We start from the raw sequence: 22,014 nt of genomic DNA, 5'->3' as shown, positions 1-22,014 counted from the left end.
GCACAGTGCCAATTTGCTGGGGTGGGATTGCATCGCACCTGACAGTGTGGAAGCGCCCATACTCTCAGAAATAGTTAAAGCAAGGATGGGGAATCTGTAGCCCTAGATGCTGTTGGACTTCCATCTACTCTAGCCAGTGGGGTTAAGGGTCCAGAATTATGGTAGCTGGAATCCAGCAACACATAGAGGGCCATAGATCCCTCATCCTTGGGTAAGAGCTTTATAAAATATGGCAAAATAAAGATTTACCAGGGGATATTCATGTTCGTTTGTTGCTGCAAAAATTAGAGATTTGTGACACCTTAATTTTTTTATTATGGTATGGCTTTTGTGGACTAGAGCTCATTTCATCATATGCATGGTTATCCAAAGTTGCAATATCACGTGTTTGTATGGTAGTGGGGGCAAGATTAAAAGCAGTGAGGTCACAGGGGAATAAAATAGAGATAGATAGATAGATAGATAGATATAGATGATAGATAAATAAATAATCCTGACTGTGATAATTATGTTAAAGGTTAAATGCATGTAAAAAAAATTTTTTTTAAGTGGCATTCACATTCCAAAAGTAGTATCACAAACACCCAGGCATTGAGAGTCTATATGCAGTGTGATAAAAGGATCTTATCGTGATTGAGGTCGCAGATGATAGAACTGAACTTTATACCTTATTACTGAGTCATTTCAAGCTGGAGTCTCTCTTTGAAGTTCCCTTGTTCAAGAACGGCCACCTTAAGATCAGCAGCAGTCTTCAGAGGCTGAAATGTTATCCCATTGATTTAGAAGATTAGAAGAAGAAGTTTGGATTTGATATCCCACTTTATCACTACCCTAAGGAGTCTCAAAGTGGCTAACAATCTCCTTTCCCTTCCTCCCCCACAACAAACACTCTGTGGGGTGAGTGGGGCTGAGATACTTCAGAGAAGTGTGACTAGCCCAAAGTCACCCAGCAGCTGCATGTGGAGGAGTGGGGACGCGAACCCGGTTCACCAGATTACGAGTCTACCACTCTTAACCACTACACCACATTGGTGGTGTGTTTAATCTTTTGTGTGGAGACTGACCTGTTTGTCCTATGTATAATGTGGAAGGGCATAGCTGGTGGATGATAAAACATCTTGCAGATAGTGGAAGATGAGCTGGTGAAGGAATCCTTGGTGTTGGGGCTGACATTACTAGTTCCTCTAATAGTGTTGCCTAGTAGATATGGGGACAGAGTTGGCATCTGGGTTTGTTGCAGAAAGAGTCTGCCTTTGTGCCACTATTAGGTGACCAGCTGTTGCTACCAAGTAGGTGTCTGTAAGCAAAGACAGGCCTACCACTCAAAGCCTATGAGAGGGAAGTAGCATACCATTGTCCAGGATGGGCTGTGGATTATTGATAATATAACGGAGTGCTTTTTCTCTTCTAGGTCTACTCTGTAGTGTTGTAAATAACTCCTGGGTACCAGTCTCACCTTGTTGATCTGCTTTATCACTTCATTGGATGGTAATGGTTTTTGTTGTCTAGTCATTTAGTCATGTCCGACTCTTCGTGACCCCATGGACCAGAGCACGCCAGGCACTCCTGTCTTCCACTGCCTCCTGCAGTTTGGTCAGACTCATGTTCGTAGCTTAGAGAACACTGTCCAACCATCTAGTCCTCTGATGTCCCCTTCTCCTTGTGCCCTCAATCTTTCCCAACATCAGGGTCTTTTCCAGGGAGTCTTCTCTCCTCACGAGGTGGCCAAAGTGTTGCAGCCTCAACTTCAGGATCTGTCCTTCCAGTGAGCACTCAGGGCTGATTTCCTTAAGAATGCATAGGTTTGATCTTGCAGTCCATGGGACTCTCGAGTCTCCTCCAGCACCATGGGAATGGTATTATAGTCTAAGAAATGCCTGGTGTAAATTCTTAAGTTGCAAGTATCTGTTGAACATATCAGAATAGACTCTGCACCACACCCTGCCTGCCTTACTTCTAGTATCAGACATGGGCCCAGAGAAAACTTTTTTTTTACAACAGTGGAGTTTATTGAGGTTTGATTTGAAAGTCTTTCCTCTGTCTTTTTCAGAAAAAGAAAGGATCTCTCTCTCTCTCTCTCTCTCTCTCTCTCTCTCTCTCTCTGAATTTGATGCAGCTCACATTTAAAGACAAACATACCTAATCCACACTTTCTGAAAAGGCCATTCTGCATATCCTGATGCTTAGCCATAGACAGCTTGCCATGAGATTAATGCTCCCCCCCCCCCCGATATTTTTTTTCCTAGTCAGAGCATCACTCTGATGTGTTAATGCCCTCTGCTGGTTTAATGTGAAATGCTAGCATTCTGACTGAGTACTTTGATAAATCAAGACTTTGTCTTCTATGGGATTGAGATCCTCAGAGGGTGGAAGGATATTTAAGAGGCAGCTCTAGTTCTTTGAGGAAGGGTTAAATGGTTTGGAGAAGAGAAGAGTTAAATTACTGATGGACTGAATGTTTGGAAATACAAGTTTGTTTGTTTTTTTTTTAAAAAAAATTATACTATTCATTTTTTAAAAAAATGTGAATTAACAAAAACAGGATTTCAATAGACCTCTAATATAATTTCATGCAATGAAAATGGATAAATCCTAAACTCTTATTTATCTTTACAAGATTCTATGATACAATAGTTTGGTGAGATTCCAATCTAAGGAATCTTAACTTGCAACACCCGCAAAGCTATTGAGCTTTTTAACCCAAATTGTTAAAATAGTGATGTTAAAGCTGCTGTTTCCGAAAACCAGGACATGTCGGGAATTTTCCTGATGTATGGCAAGTCTAACTCAATGGGTCTGAGATTACCTGCATGCCATTTGAGACACTAAGTGAGCAAACCCATAGTCAGGAAACATATACATCAGGGATCCCAGTTTTCATTTCATGCATGGATCCCTAAGGTTAGGATCCCATGTTTATGGTGGGGTTGCATATCTATCTATCTATCTATCTATCTATCTATCTATCTATCTATCTATCTATCTACTATTGCAGATTGCCATGGAATCCATTTTTGATGAAGAGTAATATATACATACTGTATTTTGATGAAAGCAAATAAGTAGGTACATTGGTTCAACGAGCGCAGTATTGCCTTCACTGGCTGGCAGCAGCTGTCCAGGATTTCAGGCAGAGAGTCTCTCCTGCCTGGAGATATCAAGGAATGAACCGGGGACCTTCTGCATGCAAAACAATTGCTTTACTATCAAGTGATGGCTGTTCCGCAAGCAAACATTTGTATTTATAGAGGAATACTTGAATCTTTCTGATGTGACTCTGAAGGTGGATGACACTACACATTTTCACTGTCTCAGGAACATGATGCACATGAGGACATTTCCGCTGCCCTCCTTTGCCAGCCAAATTGTTCCCTAAATTTGTAGGAGTGGAAGGCCGATTGTGGGATTTACTAGTGGGTTTCTAAGAAGCTGCTGCTATGCTTGAACCTGGAAGAGGCCTAGTTACTGGTAGATAGTTTGCTGTCCCCAGCCCAGGGACCCCTGGTCTCCTATTCAATGCTAATAATGACACCCTGAATCCTTTGTCTGTAAACGTGCTGATTTATTACTTTCCAAAGCTCTGCAATACGCCATAAAGCAGTAGTCCTCATTACATTGTCCGGCTGAGGATATGACTGGCCATCAACTTGACTGCCAGCATAATCTCTTGGCAAGTTGGCTTGATCTCAGATTCAGGAAGGAAGAACCCATATTTGCCCTTATCACGAAGCTCAAAGGTGAAGGAATATTTGATACCCTGATTGTAAGCCCAGTCATCAGAACAACCAGAGGAAGGATCTGCAAAACAGGACAACAAAATTAATTGCCGCTAGTCTGCTACAGAGAACACGGCAAGAAAAAATAAATAGAGGAAAATGTTATTGCTGCTTGTTTATTATTTCATCTTGTTTCTTAGGACTTCTCAATGGCATTCAAAATAGGTTTAGAGGATGACCTCTGGTGAGCGCAGAATCAAATTAAGCCTTGACCAAAGGTCCATTCACACATGCATGCTCAACACTTGATGACTGCAACACATAAAGCCTTTATATTGCACATTTTTGCATGCTATTTTCACAAGTATTGCAATTTTATTCACACTTTGCCTTAACAGACACTTCTTTTTTGGGGGTCAACATTACTTGGTTGAAGAACTGTCTTGCAAAATCTGGAAAAGTGCAAATTGTGAAGGATAGTGAATTCGGTAGTTTCACATTAAAATGCAAATGGAATTGATTTTCTATTCCACCTCTACTTCATAACCCAACATGTCAGTCAGGGGTAGAGCTTAGAATACTCCATTTATACGCATCCTTTCTTCACACAGTCTAAAAGGGCCTCTAGGCCTCCCCTCCTTGGCTGCCTGGGATCAGGGCAACTTATTTATTTGTGAGGAGCAAAATTTCAGTATAACAGAATCATCCCTCAGCTGGTTTAGCCAGGATCTTATTAGGAACAGAGAAGCCCAGAACTGAATTGATAGGTGGAAGCCTTTTCTACACTGATGTTGTTAGGAGAACACAACCTTGTGTGGTGGTGGGGCTCCTATGGTGCATGACAGGAAGGAATTCTGTAGGTGGCACTTTTTCCAGCACTACATCTGCATGCCACAGTTTCTATTTTTCTTTCACATGTGTAGTGAAGGAAGCCCTTGCAGTCCTAAACACAACGATTCCAAATGCTTGTGTATGCAATCAAATGCCAACAGTGCCCTTCAGCTCTCTATATTGGACAAAAAGGCCAAACCCTATGCCAAAGGATAAATGGACATAAATCTGATATCAGGAATCACAAGACAGAGAAACCAGTAGGAGAACACTTCAATATCCCAGGACATTCTATACAAGATCTCAAAGTAGCTGTCTTAATACAAAGGAATTTCAGAAATAGACTAGAAAGAGAAGTGGCTGAATTGCAACTAATCACCAAACCACGGAGAAACCTGGTCTGAACAAAGACATTGGATTCTTATCACATTATACATGACAAAGCTATCTTTAGCCATCTCACCCCTTGCCTTTCCCTGTAAGACCAATTTCAGCCATTAAGAGTCGTCAACAGGTTTTCCACACCTATCAGCCAATCACCCATTCCCACCACCCTTCCGAGTAATAGCCCTCCTCACCCTCTCACTATATATAAGGGTCTGGTGACTTCTGTTTCAGTGTATCTGAAGAAGTGTGCATGCACATGAAAGCTCATACCAAGAACAAACTTAGTTGGTCTCTACGGTGCTACTGGAAGGATTTTTTGATTTTTTGGATTTTATATTTTGTTTTGATTCCAAATGTGTTATGTTTACAGAGAGATGCAGTGACATCTTCATGAGTGCATTTCAAATACCGGTACTTACAGATTGTCAGCGCTGATGTCCCATACTTGTATTTTTTACCATACAGGCTGGCTATAACTTGGGAAGCGTTCTTTGCGAGTTCATTCTGGTTTAAAACAAAACAAAACAAAACAAAACAAGCCATTTGTGGTGGTGGAATATTCTGACAAAAATGGAAATGGGGGCAGAAATTGATGTTTTCTTACTTTTCCCATATGAACCCATAAAACTGCAAAGTGAATGTGGTTTACAGTATGTCTTCAAATCTGATGGAAGCCGGTTTGATGGAATGCACATCAAACAGCAGCATTTCTCAAGGAACTACAGAATATATAGGAAATGCGGGGCTAATGTCATGTTCACACAGCTTCAAACACCAGCTGTGGGAGCACACTAGACTCAGAGTTAATGGTAATTCTATCAAGATGGAACATGGGAGGATCAACCATTGTGTGTTCTCTCCCCCCAACAGCCTTAGGTTCAATCCAAAAGATACAGTATACCTAACTGAACCATATTCAAAAGTTTCCTCCTTCCCCCCACCCCCAACTTGCTTCGGTTACAATCTAAATAAATAGTTGCGGAGAACTCAGAAGCTTGAACATTATTTTGTTACATATTTGGTTGGCCTAATGCAGGTATTGTTCTAATATGGACCCCCCCCCCACCCCCCAGCCTGGTGTCTTTTAGATATTTTTGAACTATAATTCCCATCAACTCAGTCATACTAAGGCTGTCCAAAACTTCTGGAGAGTGCCAGGTTAGAGAAGATATTACCAGTTCTTCATGGTTGGGTGCCTTGTTGAAAGTATAGCCATAAGGGAACAATATCATCTGAGAGTAGGAATGAATCGACAGATAGGCTTTGATTGAAGAAAGATGGCTGCGGATGAATGCTGCAACTGCTTTCGTTTCTGGTTCTGACTCTGCTGACGGTCCACAAAAATTTTCAGTACATGGATCTTTGGAAGCATCCACAGCTGTTGGTGACAAGAACACTTACTTTCAATTAGCTACAGAAGGTCAATATAGGTTTTCCTGAAAATGTTTGAATTGAAAATTTTCCTCCAGTCCAAAATGGATGAAGAATTGATGTAGCATGTTCATTTGATTTAACAAAACTAATTTAACAAAGCTAAGAAGGATGTCATGTTAATTTATATTTGCTGTACAAAATATGCCCCCCTGCCAATGCCAAGATGTCTTAGAAACCAAAATATTAAATTGAGAGGGGAGGAAGTAATGTCCACACATAGTGTGGCTTCAGAGTTATATTAAATTGTGCCTGTCATAGTGTCTTAAAACAAGTTTTCTTAATAAAATCTGCAATGGTTGCAAAAAAGAAAAAGAAAATTCAAAGCTTTAGTTGCAAGTGTGTGTGTGTGTGTGTGTGTGTTAAAAAAGAAAGAATACTTACTACCCCATGCAGCATCAAAGTTTCTGTTGAGGTCAACACCAATGCATTTATTGCTGGTTACATTAGAGCGATTCTTTCTCCAACAGCGATCCTGGCCAACAAAACAATTTAGGGACTTCAGACTGATATATGGATCCCCCCCAACCCATTAACAAATGATCAACAGATTAAATTGATTTTGAGCACAAAGCCCCCATACGAAGGCTTTCATATTTAAAACTAGGAAGACAGTGCAATCAAAAATAACGCAATAAATGAATTTGTGTTTGACATTATGATCCTCTCATTGTACATTCCGTCTCTCAGGCTTCTCGTGTGAACATGTGCTGCTCCAATTGTTATGAATTCCCTACAAAGAAGGCATTTTAGTGTAGGTAAACCACAGCATGAAGGAGAGGTGTACATCATTTCATGTGACAATCACACATCATCAAGCAAATAAGATGCATATGCTAGGAAGAAGCAACTTCAGAGTCTGGTTGGTACTGTTGTGATATTATTACAAGCCGAGCTGCAAGAAGCCTCAGCAGCGAGGTCACATGACTATGAGTCATGTTTTCATCCTGTGGGAAAGCCACTGGTCATACCAGCTTTTCCACACATGTGATGTTTTTACTGTACTGTTGTACTTTTTACTTTCAGTTCTGGCTCAAGAGATGCTGGACGTATTTTGCACAGCTCTGACTCTCTGAGCTGGCATGCAGAGACATACTCTGCAATTTATCTACAATAAAGTAGTTTTAGCCTTAATGGCTTTTGTGTGTTGTTCTTGAAGCTGGGAACAATCACATATTACTAATGTGCCCCTGGACTCCTGTAGACAGGAGTGCACAGAGGCTTCGTCCCACCCTGGGGGTCAGTCTCACAACTTGCTCCCCCGGGATGTTTCATAACAGGTACATGGTAAATGGAGTCAACTGAGGTACATGCAGAGAAACAGACCCAGGTTTGGCTGATCTCTGTATGGAATTCATAATATCTGAAGCAGAGTGGAGGAAAGAGTCAGGAGAGTTCCCTGTTTAACCCTTAGTACTTCTATGTTCTGGTTCCTTCTTCATTAATGTCTGTCTGGCTTCCTGATTTGCTCAAAATCTGCTAACTGGTAGCCACCTGGAGCTCATGAGCAGTAAACTGACCTTGAAAAGGAGCTACAGATCTTTGTGCCCTGAGGGGGCCCATCTGCACTATACAGAATTACGAGAACTATAGTTTGGGAGCTGGGACAACCTCCCCAGGTGGTATAACAATCCTGTTTCTTACCAGAGCTCTGTTGGAATTGCAACTAAGTGAGGGAAATCAGAGTCTCCTGACAACTCTCAGCCCCCTTAACAAACTACAGTTCCTTTGATTCAAGGTGGTGTGATATTGCTTTGAGTGTCTAGTGCACATGGGGTCAGAATTAGGACAGTCACTCTTGAGCAGGTATGGACTTCATTATATCTTGTTTGCCCTCCTCAAACTGTCTTCACTGTACCAACCCATAAAGGTAAAGGTAAAGGGATCCCTGACCATTAGGTCCAGTCGTGTCTGACTCTGGGGTTGTGGTGCTCATCTCACATTACTGGCTGAGGGAGCCGGCGTACAGCTTCCGGGTCATGTGGCCAGCATGACAAAGCCGCTTCTGGCGAATCAGAGAAGCGCACGGAAATGCCATTTACCTTCCCGCCGGAGCGGTACCTATTCATCTACTTGCACTTTGACGTGCTTTTGAACTGCTAGGTGGGCAGGAGCTGGGACCGAGCAACGGGAGCTCACCCCGTCACAGGGATTTGAACCGCCAACCTTCTGATCAGCAAGCCCTAGGCTCTGTGGGTTAACCCACAGCGCCACCAGCGTCCCGTACCAACCCATAAGAGCACACAAATATCCCCGTTTCATTGTACATCAATCCAGAGTGAAGATTTAAGTTGCTAAAAGTAGCTTTTGCAAGCAGGAAGATGTGTACAGTACCGAAGTCCAACTCCAGATATAGCCATCTATGTTGAGTACTGGAAGGATGTAGAATTTCATGTTGTCCAGCAGATTTGTCATAGTCTTGTCCTTTCCGTAAGTCCTGATGGCCTGGTGATACATTCAAAGGCTTAGAAGTCAGTTTGACTCAATGCAATTCTATGTGTACTTACTCAGGAGTAAGTCTCACTCTCCACAGTGGGCCTAAGTCCCAGATAAGTGTGCATAGGATTGTCATTGCAGCTCTTCGTACTGCATTACAACAGATTCTCTGCAGAATCTTATCTACATCCTAATCATCGCGGATCACTTTTCTAGAACAACCCCAAAAGCAAAGTGTTAACTTCATATCTACGATTGTTTCCAGATCACTTGTTTATTGAGCATTCATCCTGATTTGTTTGCACAAAGGTCTGGAAAGAATATGCAATATTTGCTATTTATTGGGTCTTCATTCCACTTGGTTTGCAAAGCAATAACTTTTAGCAATAGTTATCCCACACTTTGCAATGCAGTCTTCCCATCACTATACTTACTATAAAAAGTCTGATTTTGCAGGGGTTGGGGGTTTGTTGCCAAATCCACTTTAATTGCACAGCCTAAACTTGCTGATACAGTGGTACCTTAGTTTACAAACAGCGTGGTTTGCATACGTTTTGGATTACAAACATGTCAAACCCGGAAATATGTGTCCCGGTTTGCAAACTTTTTTTGGATTACAACCCCCCCTCTTTTTTGGATTATGAACATTTTTTTTTTGAGGCCCTATTGGTGAAAGCGTGCCTTGGGTTACAACCTGTTTTGGTTTACAAATGGACCTCTGGAACGGATTATGGTTGTAAACCAAGGTACCACTGTATGTGATTGAATCTCACCTGCAAAATAGTGACAGTCTGGAAGTGGCCTATGCCATGTTTTGTTAAACCAGACTGGAGCACATTCACAATTTGTTTGCTGGCAGAAAGGAGCCTTTGATTTCCCCCCCCCACCTGTGTCTCCCGCTGTGACATTGATAAGGCTGGAACTGATTATCGCTGTTGGGAGGTGTTGCATACTAAAGGAAACTTTCTGAGGTTCAGCCGCTAAGACATTGCAGGTACCGGTAAATAGGACTGATTGTTAACTAACCTCTTTCACAAACCACTGGCAAAATGCAGGTGAAATCCACTCTCTTGCATGAATTCCACAGTCCATGAAGATGGCCTTTTTGCTGCCGTTTTGTTTCCCAACCTGCTTTTGAAACAGTTCCCATGGTTAGGAGCAATTTGTAAGCTGCTGGTACATATATACAGTATGTATGTATGTATGTATGTATGTATGTATGTATGTATGTTTCTTTGTGTGTGTGTGTGTGTGTGTGTGTGTGTGTGTGTGTGTTTAACTACACAGATGTGTCAGTTCCTTTCCAAGAACCTTTCAGAAATGGATTTTCGCTTTTAAACAATGCTGCAACTGTGTAGCAAACCTTTATAGCTTCCAGGGATACAATCTTACGAACACTTCCTCTTCCTCAAAAAATAAGCCCAGCTGAGCCCTGTAAAACCTACGATGGGGAGACTTGCATAGGATTTGGATGCAAGTCTTTTAGTTTTTCTCATTGAAGTAATAGGATATCCTGGAGGAAGGCTGGGGAACCTTTGTCCCTCCAGATGTTGTTGGACTACAAGTCCCATCAGCCTTGACTATTCACCATGCTGGCTGGGGTGGGGGGTGGGGCGGCGGATAGGACATGTAGTCCAGAAACACTTGGAGGGCTGAAGATTCCCCACCCCTGCTCCTGAGTATCTTTCCCATTCTTTGAATATTGGTCTGGAAAGAGCTTCATACCTGAAGGATGTACATGGGCCGATTTTCAAAAGTTTTTCCAATCTGAAGGCGGGAAATCAACTTTGGCTTCTTTTCTGCAATTCTGGCAGTCCAAGCAGAAATCTGAATAAAATAAAATAAAAATTGTTCAGCTAGCAGCAGATTAAATGATAGTGATGCACAGATGATTCCTTTTTAATTGGAACTGAAGTTTGTGACACCAGATGACTAAAATATGGACGGACAGTAGCAGTGGTCTCATACTTTCCAGCACAGGGGTGTCTGAACCCCAGGTCCTTTATGAGTTACTTGTTCATCAATGCTCTGTTAATTTTTAGTTGTTGTTTTATATTTTGTATTTGATATACAGTGTGTTTTTAATTGCTGTTTTTATGTAACCTGCCTTGAGATCACATGATGAATAGCAGGCTATACTTGGAATAATGATGATGATGCTAATACCCAAGTGCAACACAAAGTAAGACCAGGGGTGCAGCTAAATACAGAAAAAAACACTATAAATAAGTCAGAAATTAAATCATTGTAACAAAATAAAAAAAAACCCGCTATGTAAAATTGCAAAGAATTGTTTTTGCTCTCCAGCACCATCTGGTGTTGCATGTTTATAATGCATTCAAAGTGCTGCGTTTTTTGTTTTTTATTTATTTATTTATTTATTTTACTAATGTAGTTGTGTCCCCAGTCCTTGCTACAGAATACTTCCCTTTGAGGTCATCAAATGCATCCTGTACCTTGTGCCATTCATTATATTTCGTGTAACTGTAGCTGTCGAGAGAATTCCTTTCAAGTTGCTTGTCAATCTCTTCTTGTAGGTTTTGAAATAAAATCCTGCATGATGCAAAACACCACAAGCAAAATCATGTACTGTCATGCACAGGATCAATTCAATATGTAAGTTTTATACATTGGTCATGACTCCCATTCCATTGAGAGTGTTGTGTGACAAACTTTCTACATTGGCTTCAATGTCATTTTAGTCACAACTGACTTTATCTGGAGCAGTTCTGTTAAAGCACATGGTTCATCCAATATGATTCAGAGAACACATGGTATATCTCAGTGATGTCCAACTGGTAGATGATCTACTGGTAGATTGCGCTGTGCCTGTGTTAGATCGCGGTAGATTGCTGGACCCTCACCCTCCCTACGAAGCCCCACAACTTTGAACTTTGATTTCCTAAAAAAATGCTCAACAACTTTGGCAGATCACTGCCAGTTTTTTTTTAATAGTGGGAGTAGATCTCAGTCTCTTGAAAGTTGGACATGCCTGGTTTATCTGATACAAGCAGCAGTGAAGCTTTTCTAACAGCAGAACAAAACTAAGAACATCTGCTGTCTTGGGGCTATGATTCATTAACTAATTAAGGAAGAAGAAGAAGAAAAATAATAATGTGTTGCCTCACCTGTAGGTCAAATTCTACTCAGAAATGAGAACTCCAAGGGCATATTAGGACAACTGCATACTTATACTTTTCGTCTAGCGAGGCATTCGTCTAGTGGGGCACCACTGTATACCATATTTTTCGCTCCATACGGCGCACTGGACCATAGGGCACACCTCGTTTTTAGAGGAGGAAACAAGAAAAAAAAATATTTTTCTGGTTTTCCTCCTCTAAAAGTCTTGTTTTTTTGAGGATCAGCTAAAAGTTTTGCAGATTTTTTTGCAAAGGAAAAAGCCCTGGCTTTTTTGAGGATCAGCTAAAAGTTTTGCAGCTTTTTTTGCAAAGGGAAAAGCCCTGGTTTTTTTGAAGATCAGCTAAAAGTTTTGCAGCTTTTTTTTGCAAAGGGAAAAACCCTGTTTTTTTGAGGATCAGCTAAAAGTTTTGCAGTTTTTTGCAATGGGGAAAGCAAAGAGGAAAAGCTCTGTTTTTATGGGGTTCAACTCACATTTCTGCAGCTTCTAAAGGAAAGGAAGCCTTTTCTACAGTTTCCAGACAGATAATCTAATCAGCCAGTCACATGTAGCTGGGGAAACAAACAACCTCCCTCTGCAGCACATTCAACAAAGGAGGGCGGGGCTGAAAGGGAGCCGGGGACTCTTATCTCTCTCCTGATCTCTTGCTGATCAGCTGCTGAGCGGGGTCCTTTCAACACCCCCTTTTCTCTTTGTAAAATAAAAAGCATGATCCTCTTTTGGCCCCTGGGCAATTCAGCTCCAGGGACCACCATTCGCTCCATAAGACACACAGATATTTTCCCTTACTTTTTAGGAGGAAAAAAGTGCGTCTTATGGAGCGAAAAATACGGTAACTTAAATGTCACTTTAATTGACAAAAAAACCCTGGGAATTGTGACTTGGTGAAGATTCCCCAGTACCTTGGGTGTCAGGGATCCCCTGAGAATGACCATTAAACCAGTTTAAGTGTGCAGTGTGGATATGTACACAGATAATCCTGCCATTATCTTTGCATTGATAAGACTACTATTGACTTCCATAGATATTTGTGCCATAGATACTCCATTGGCTCTTAAGAACATAAGAGCTTGCTAGATTCTACACAGTTTTCCAAGTGGCTAGCAACCAGATATGACAAATATTTAAGTATCACCTACTCATAATGTAGGCCGTTTTGCTCCAGGAGAGTCTTGGCAGTATCGGACTGTTCAGCACGGACAAGGAAATTCACTTCCATTTGGTTGACTATATGTGATGCCGAGTCTGGATACCAAAAGTCGATCTGCACAGGAAGAAATGTCAAGGAGTCAAGACGGAAGTCAACATGGATGTAGTTTTTGAAGAAATCTATAGCTTTACAAAGTAAAATGCCCCAGCATCTTAAAACTGGCCATATTAAGCTTGTTTGATGGACCTGAAAGATCAGTAATCTTTTATTTGCAGCCAAATCATAGAATAACTTTAAATTTTCTAATTTGGATTACTGTTATTGTTGCAGGAATACCTTCTTTTCCTGGGTCCATCCATTACCACATTACCAAAGGGTTTGGACCAGGGGTTGGCAAACTTACCTGGCTTTGGGCCGGTTCCTCCGGCACCGATTGTGTGACGGGCCAGAGGGCGGGGGAGTGCATAACCATACACACGCACGCTCGCTTTTCCAGTGCACTTCTGGCACGGCGCAGCACCGGAAATAGCTTGTGCACATGCGCAAGCGTCATTTCCGGTGCACTTCTGGAGCGGCGCGGTGCCGGAAATAGCTTGTGCGCATGCGCATGGGCATCCACAGACCTGGAAGTGCACCGGAAATGACACTTGCACATGTGCACAAGCTATTTCTGGTGCCGCGCCAGAAGTGCACCGGAAATGATGCTTGCGCATGTGCATAAACTATTTCTGGTGCCGCACCGACCTGGAGATGGGCAGCCACGCCACGCCGCAACAGTAATAGAGTGCGGTGGTGGTGGGCAGCGGGGGTCGGATAATTGGCTCGCATTGGCCATACCCGGCCCGTGGGCCTTAGTTTGAGGACCCCTGGTTTGGACAGTGATTCCCTCTGAAGCTGGAGTTTAATGGTTTCTCCTATCTGCTGCAGAGGAGAAGTGCCATTATGTTCCCAAAGGAAAGTACTATCCTACAAAGGAACAGTGTCTGGAAAAAGCACAGGCTGCAGCTAAAAGATTTGTTTTGCATTTACAAGGAAGACACATCAAAATAGATTTATATGCCAACCTGTGTTTTCTTGGAATGAAAAACTAGTATTGAAAACTTGTGTGCTAGGGCTGAGCCATGCCTCAAAATAATCCCTTGGTAGGGAAGGGATGGAGGGAAATGTCACCTAGTGATGAGGTTAGACTAGGGTAGTGATGTTAAATTCTCGAGAATGATCTCGATTAATGAGGTGTGTACATTTAAAGCAGCTGTGTAGATGACATAGCATTTATAGTTTGTGGAGAATATTCTCCAGAGAATTTTCTAGCAGAGAATATTCTCTGAGAATATTCTCACCTCACATCACTAGACTAGGGTAACTAAAGAAGTGTGTATCTGAAGAAGTGTGCATGCACACGAAAGCTCATACCAAGAACAAACTCAGTTGGTCTCTAAGGTGCTACTGGAAAGAATTTTCTATTTTGTTTCGACTATGGCAGACCAACACGGCTACCCACCTGTAACTAGACTAGGGTAATTATGTTTTGGGTGTTTTTCCGTTCTTATTTGGTTCACAACTAGCAAAGCATGTTTAAAGGCCTTCACTTGCAAGGGAACAAAAAACATTGAAATCATACAACGTTTTTGAAGAAAGTCCTATTAAAATGTCAAAGCTTTTAAGACATGTTTACATTTGTCTAGCAAAGCACTTTGGCCAGAGGTAAGGCGAGTGCAGCAAATTGGCCTAAAGTCAACAAACAGCTATTTTACCACTATATGTGTCGAATGGCTTTGCAAGTGTGGGCCATTTCTCCCCTGTGGTCTCCACGGAGATATGCTGGGCTCTGAATCTCTTTTGAGAAATTTTTGTATGAAAAGATAATGCCTTCAAAATGGCGTGTTATGGCCTTTGCGGTAAATGAATGCCTTTTTTGAGATTGACAACATTCTTCTTTACCCTTTCAAGAGGAATGAAGAGAAGAGAACCAGATCCCTAGCCACTTGTTTTCAGTGTCTGCACCGGGGGTCAGCAACCTTTTTCAGCCGTGGGCCGGTTCACCATCCCTCAGACCTTGTGGGGGGCCGGAATATATTTTGAAATAAAAAATGAACGAATTCCTATGCCCCACAAATAACCCAAAGATGCATTTTAAATAAAAGCACACATTCTACTCATGCAAAAACACGCTGATTCCTGGACCGTCTGCAGGCCGGATTGAGAAGGCGATTGGGCCGCATCTGGCCCACGGACCTTAGGTTGCTTATCCCTGGTCTGCACCAAATGTGCATGTGTGTATTTGAGCAGGGCCAGGTGTGAGGTTCCACTACTCTGCTGTTTTCCACATACTTGGCTGATGGCAGTTCCCTATGCATGTAGAAGTGTAAGCTTTGTTCACATGTCTGAGGGCTGTAGCTTTTGCAGGATTCCTGAAAGTTTGATCAGGATCCTAGGATCATGCAGGTGTATATGGGGAGAGCTCTATGTACAGTAGGGATGAATCTGTCAGTTTGGGGCTCTCTCGATTTCTAATTTTTCAATCTTAAATTCATTTTGCCACATTTTTGCATCACTTTGCATTTAAAAAAACAAACAAAAACAAATCATCACCGTTTGGGCATTTCTTCTAATATACAGTTTTTTTGTATACAATTCTTGCCTAATATAATCCATTTTGCATGTTATTTTCACCAATAGATGCATATATACGCACACTTTCTTTAATATATTTAGTACACAGTTTTTGTTGGTGAACAGCACTGCAAAACTGGGAGACATGGAAATTTCAAAGGATACCCAGGTTTCGGTTCTGCATATTGTTTTGTTCACGTTAAAATGCAAACTGAACTGAATTGCTCCCCAATCCCTAATGCACAGGCCTTTTGAGGAATTTCATGCTATGCCATGTGAGTGTTTGGCGGCCTCTCTTGTCTTCTTCACAAGACACACCCAGCCAGACGTCTCCCTGGTGCAACCCCAGAGACTTTACCACACCGCAACAAAAATCTGGAAAAGTTGCAAAGAAGAGCAACCAAAATGATCAAGGGGGTTGGAGCAATTCTCCTATCAAGAAAGACTACAAGGTTTGGGGCTTGCAAAAAGGTGAGCAAGGAGGGGTGTGTAAAATTAAGTGTATAGGGAGAATAGCTTCTCCCTCTCTCATAATACTAGAATCTGGAGTCATCTAATGAAGCTGGATGGTAGGTGTTATGTATTGAAGTTCTCACCCTAGGCCACTAGGGGTGTGTGTATATAGTTCATTCTGCTGCAGTTTTCACTCAGGTCCGCATATGCAAAAGAAGGATTGTAAAGTGACGTTCAGGGATTGGTTAACTGCGGAAAGTTGTTACTGTTGCTTTGTAGCTGAGTTCTATATAAGCAGGTTGCTGAGCCCTTCAAGCTCAATTCTGTTCCAGCCTGAGAATAAACAAGAGCTGCTTGGAAATCACTGTATCGTCTGCTGTGTCCACCCACAACTTAACAGTAGGAGATTTTCGACCAACAACAGGAAGTACCAAACTGTTGGAGTAACCTGCTCCAACAATTCCAGAAGGTGGTGAGGTTTTGGAGAGATGGTAGGAGGTTCAGGGCTGAAGAAGCGAAAGGCAGTTAAAGCAGCAAGGGCGGCCGAAGCAGCAGAAGGTGGCCGAAAATAAAAGGACTGCAGTCTGAAGCTTGCAGTGCACTCAATGGTAGCGAGTGAGCTCTCCCTTCCTCTCATGGAGGCAGGGGCTATTTATTAACAATTTGTGCAATAACGTAAGCATAACAACAACCAATAACCTTTAAGCATAACAAGCCCTTCCGGGCGGGAAACAGCTCAAGGGACCGTTATTCAGAGGGCTTCCTGGCGCGCTTTTCCTGGAGCGGAGGGAACTTAACTCCAGCTCCGTGATCCCAGCCGGATCTTCTTTCTCTCCTCCGTGCGCGGCAGCACAAGATCGGGAAGATAGCGGCTGCACGCGGGAGGTGTCGGAGCATATTCCCACACCAAACAGTGCATAGCTAAGCCACAGACTTTGCTTCTTCAGCAATTGGAATAGATTTGGGGAGCGCATGGGGCACATGCAGGAAGAGCAGAGGAGGAAGGAAATCCCATTGCACAAGTGGAAATCAGTGAACTGAAAAGGATGCATTATTTGAATTCCACTCGAGGTTGATTTCCCTTTTCTTAACAACAACAACAACAACAACAACGTCTTGCTCATTCTTACAGGATATTCAACAACCCAACACTAAACACAAAGGGGGCGGGGATCCAAGCTGTAAAAATATCTTACCTGTATTTTGCTTGCCAAGGATTTCAAGAAGCTCACTTGCTTTTCATTCTGAGGCTTCACACGGAACACCTTTGCACTGCAGGATATACAAGTCAAGGAGTGAGGAGCATGTCAGGATTAATTGAAAGAACTTCTGCTTTCGTCCAGGCATGTAGAATGTTGACATGTCCTTTAATCTGGTTTTAGATTCTGATTGATTTTATTTCTTGAAAGTGTCAAATAGATGTTTTAAAGTTTTTTTTTTAAATGATGTCATTATTTTATTTTGCATTTTTGTAAACCACTTTCAGGTTGTTGTTGGGTTTTTTTTTTTTTTTGCTTTTTGCAATCAAGCCGTTTATAAATTGAATGATATAAATAAATAAATGATAAATACCTGTCAAAACGCCGAGGACAAGTGATAGCAAAAGCAGTGGCAATCAAGCCCAAAGCCAACAGGGACTTCATGTTTCCTTTCCTCTGCAGCAATCAATGCCTGTCATATTTATTCCTCTGCTTGGTGAGATCAGCTGACTTCCTCAGGGGGCATTCATGGGATGATAAGAGGTTTCTGTTGTTATGCCTATGTTTGTAATTAATGCAAGCACAACTCCTGTTAGTGCCTTCAAATTCATTGTTGGAGTGACCCTCCCAGAAACCGCTGTGGTGAACATGAGATGCTACATCCAACTGTGATGTTTCTGTACATAATTTGAATGGGGGGAAAAACCTAATGTGGAATTCAGGGGTATACAGTGATACCTCAGGTTACATACGCTTCAGGTTACATACGCTTCAGGTTACATACTCCGCTAACCCAGAAATAACGCTTCAGGTTAAGAACTTTGCTTCAGGATAAGAACAGAAATTGTGCTCTGGTGGTGCAGTGGCAGTGGGAGGTCCCATTAGCTAAAGTGGTGCTTCAGGTTAAGAACAGTTTCAGCTTAAGAACAGACCTCCAGAACGAATTAAGTTCTTAACCTGAGGCACCACTGTAGTTTAATTCAATTGGCCTCGATATGGGTTTATGATACTTAGGAGAAGCCCTACTGACATTTGAGAGTCTTCTCACTCAGTCCACTAAGGAATGCCTATAGGCCTACTTACATCAACCTGGGCCTATTTCAGGCCTATCTCCTGGATGGCAACCAGAAAGAGGGTTTTATTCAGTGGTAGCTGGTGTCCATTGACACTGGAAGGATGGAAGGCTGGGAGACCAACAGTAGGTGGAGTCATAGCCAATGACAGACAGAGCCAAATAATGCTGAGTTCTAAGGGAAAGATTGAGATGAAAGAGAGGAAGCTGACAGGCAGCACTAGCTAGTACAGTGGTACCTTGGTTCTCAAACGCCTTGGTACTCAAACAACTTGGAACCCAAACACGGCAAACCCGGAAGTAAGCGTTCCAGTTTGCGAACTTTTTTCGGAAGCCGAACGTGCTCTGTTTTGAGTGTTGAGCTTCTGATTTGAGTGTTACACTGAGGTCTGTCTGTCTTTGCTGTTTATTTTGCGTTTTTGTTTATTTGGCTCTTTTTGTTTTGTTTTTGTGACTGTGTGGAACCCAGTTCAGCTACTGACTGATTGATTGTGCGACTGCAGTACATTGTTTATTGCTTTCATTTTATGCCTCAGTGGTCTTGTTAGATAGTGAAATTCATGCTAAATTGCTGTTTTAGGGGTTGTTTTCAAAAGTCTGGAACGGATTAATCCATTTTGCATTACTTTCTATAGGAAAGCGAACCTTGGTTTTGGAACGCTTTGGTTTTGGAACGGACTTCCGAAACAGATTAAGTTTGAGAACCAAGGTATCACACTAGTGTGCACAGCCCCCTTATCTGCCCTTTGGCCCTGATCTGAGGAGCCACTTCTCAGATCAACCTTCCCTGGGTCAACCTAGGTTCCACCAACCCAGCCCTGGATTATTTTGGGAGCACACCTAATGTTTAATTACAGGGTTGTTGTTTTTTTTTTTTTAAAAAAAATCAAACAAATGGCGGGGAGGGCAGGAGGATATCACATCTCCTTCCTCTTCAATGAAGAGCAGACAGGTGGTCAAATTCTGCAAGGTGCAGCTTTGCTGCACTTCCAGCTCTGAGCATTGGAGGGGATGGACAGAAAAGCATGCTTGTCTTTCCTGAGGACATATCCCAAGCCTGGTTTTATGCTTAAAACTTTGTCAAATGCATGTGAGAAGCCATCCTTTGCTTGCCCACACCCCCGGTGCCAAGAGAAGCCCAGTCTTCATGAATCCCTATTTCATTGCCTCTTTCCTGCTTCCCATGATAACCCCTGGGCCCCCATTCACTTTGGATTTTAATGGTACCTTCCTCGAGAATGCAATATTTTTAGGACACAAGAAAAGCAAGCAATTCTTCTTTGCTGTTTTGCCTTTTGCTCATTGGGAGGCAGCCTCCAGGCATGTCTTGACCCTATGGTGAGCTTTTCATTTTAGGTACATTCAAGATTAGGTTTTATCTTTAGTCTCATTTCCTTTCTTTTCCACATAATCAAATATCTCCCTATCTGTTCCTTCATTTTTTTTGCTGTTGTTATCAGCCCGCTTACCAATATATTTTCTAACCGACACTTTCTCCGAACGGTTTGTGGTTACTGCAGAAACTACCCTTCTTTCATCTATTACAACTTTCCCCTTCAAAGGGCTCCACCAAGTTCATGTGGTCCCTTGTCCTACTTTAAAGAGGGGTGTCTTCTATTTGAAAGGCTGCCTGGTCCAAGTCTGGTTAACACTTGGATAGCATGCTGAGCAGGCAAACAGGGCACCCTCTTACAACCTTCCTCACTATTTCTATATAAATGATAATATTTATTTCTAAATGTGTGTCTATACATATGCATTAGCAAACTTATGGTTTTTTTTTTTAGGGCTGCCATACATGTGGGAATCACTCAGCAAAATGGGGTCTGGGTGGATTTTCACTGAATTGGCAAAGTGTCCGGGAAAACCCAGAGATATGGCATATAGGAATATTCGGGAAAAATCAAAGGAAAGCCAGAAAGTAGCAACCCTGGATTGTTTTTTAAAAAATGCTCTTTTGATTATGCATTTTCTATTTTTGGGGGGTGAAGGTGCACCCATCTGTTGTTCTAAATGAATTTAAATGAATTGTGTTTTTTTTAAAAGTAAGAACTGCCCCTAAATGGCCTGAATAATAATTTAATAATAATAATTTATTATTTGTACCCCGCCCATCTGGCTGGGTCTCCCCAGCCATGACTGAATGCAGTCATGTAACAGCAATGAGGTGGCTCAGGAAGGATCTAATAGATTCCAGGCCAGCTCAGGGCTTTCCTTTGGGGGCACTTTCAGTTGGGGGAAAGGGAAGCTCTGCACTTGCAGAATGGCACAGGTGTGTGTGTGTGTTTTAAAAAATGACATTGACTTAAAAAATAATACAAAACATTTTTTAAGACCTTCCCTGGCTACTGGTGAGCTCTTTTAAAGATTCATTCAAAGATTTATTTTATTAACCAACTCTATTGACCGCTCCATGACATAAAGCCATTGGAAATGGTATTCACAGTAAAAACGGAACAAAAGGCAGCAACACAAGCTCCAAGAACAACAAAATAAAATGAAGAATGCTCTAAAACAACAAAGCCATCTATACAAACTCTAAAAGCAGTAAAACCATGTCCTCAAATATAAACGGAACTTCCACAGATGTCTTGAATTACACCTCAGGGAAAGCCTTCCTAAACCAAAATGGCTTCAATAGGTGCCTAAACATCACCAGGTGCCTAAACACCATCAGGCTAGGCACGTGTCTGATTTCGGATAGTAATTGAGAGCTGAATCTGCAATTCTAAAAGTCTGGTTTCTAGGGCAGGCTGAGTGAACCTCAGGATCAAAAGCTACTCTCAGCAGTGCCCCATCTGAAGAGCACAGCTGCTTGGCAGTGATATTGCGGGCAAGGCAATCCCTTAGATACCTTGGTCTCAAGTTGTTTAGGGCCTTGAAGTGTGCCTGGTAGCCATATTGGATTAGTGGATCAAGAGGTTTTAACAATCACTTAATCTAACCAATCAAACAACTAAGGATTTGTAGCCATACTCTCAGTATCCAACGCCCACCTAAAATAGGCATGTTTACTTACATTTACCACAGTTTTGCTATGATGATGTGATAAAGATGATGTCTGGCTGCATCCTATGAGAATGAGGATGGTGATGAGTACAGGTTCAAATCCCTTGCATATATTTTCTGTCTTTCTCTTTTCTCTTCCTACTTCTGTTGCTTTCCTTCAGTCATTAGGCATAGGCTCAACCCTATCAGTTAAACATCCTGCAAAGAGGGAACCTTTTTGTGGATCTGAGCAGATGCCCTGTGGCTCTCTTATCTCACGTTTCTCCTCTTTAGGTATCTTCACAAAGAATGTAGTTGAAACCAATCTCCCAGGAAGTCAAGATAAGAATGAGAGGAACTGTGCAGCCCAAGAACCCTCATGCTTTGTTCTGAGTTGTCTCCATCCCAGCCTGAGATATGTTAAATCCCATCAGGAAATTAATTCCGTTTGGATTTTTAATGTGAAAGTTTTTGGTCTGTGCAGGAAGAATGTAAAAAGGCAATTTCTCTTTAAATTGGTACACATATACTTGGGTGTCATAGCAACCAAGGAATGCCTAAGCAACATTCTAAGTGATCATCCATTGCTAATCCTCAAG

The 22,014-nt window shown here is 42.0% G+C and overlaps 1 protein-coding gene across 1 annotated transcript; it reads right to left on the bottom strand.

Annotated features, from left to right (window-relative positions):
• Positions 1-3,541: 3,541 nt before the first annotated feature.
• LOC117047357 (mast cell carboxypeptidase A-like) lies at positions 3,542-21,946 on the bottom strand. Its single transcript, XM_033150410.1, has 12 exons — positions 21,447-21,946; positions 17,729-17,914; positions 17,353-17,428; positions 13,080-13,204; positions 11,258-11,354; positions 10,527-10,628; positions 9,828-9,929; positions 8,700-8,810; positions 6,750-6,840; positions 6,110-6,312; positions 5,354-5,438; positions 3,542-3,798 (listed from the first exon to the last, which is right to left on the bottom strand). Exons 2-12 carry the CDS (start codon positions 17,797-17,799, stop codon positions 3,611-3,613), a joined length of 1,251 nt encoding a protein of 416 aa, XP_033006301.1. The 5' UTR covers positions 17,800-17,914; positions 21,447-21,946; the 3' UTR covers positions 3,542-3,610.
• Positions 21,947-22,014: the final 68 nt, after the last annotated feature.

The sequence above is a fragment of the Lacerta agilis genome, chromosome 5 (assembly GCF_009819535.1).
Source record: "Lacerta agilis isolate rLacAgi1 chromosome 5, rLacAgi1.pri, whole genome shotgun sequence".
Lineage (NCBI taxonomy): Eukaryota > Metazoa > Chordata > Lepidosauria > Squamata > Lacertidae > Lacerta > Lacerta agilis.
Note: the sequence above shows the minus strand (reverse complement) of the source record. Positions and strands in the feature narration are given on the sequence as shown.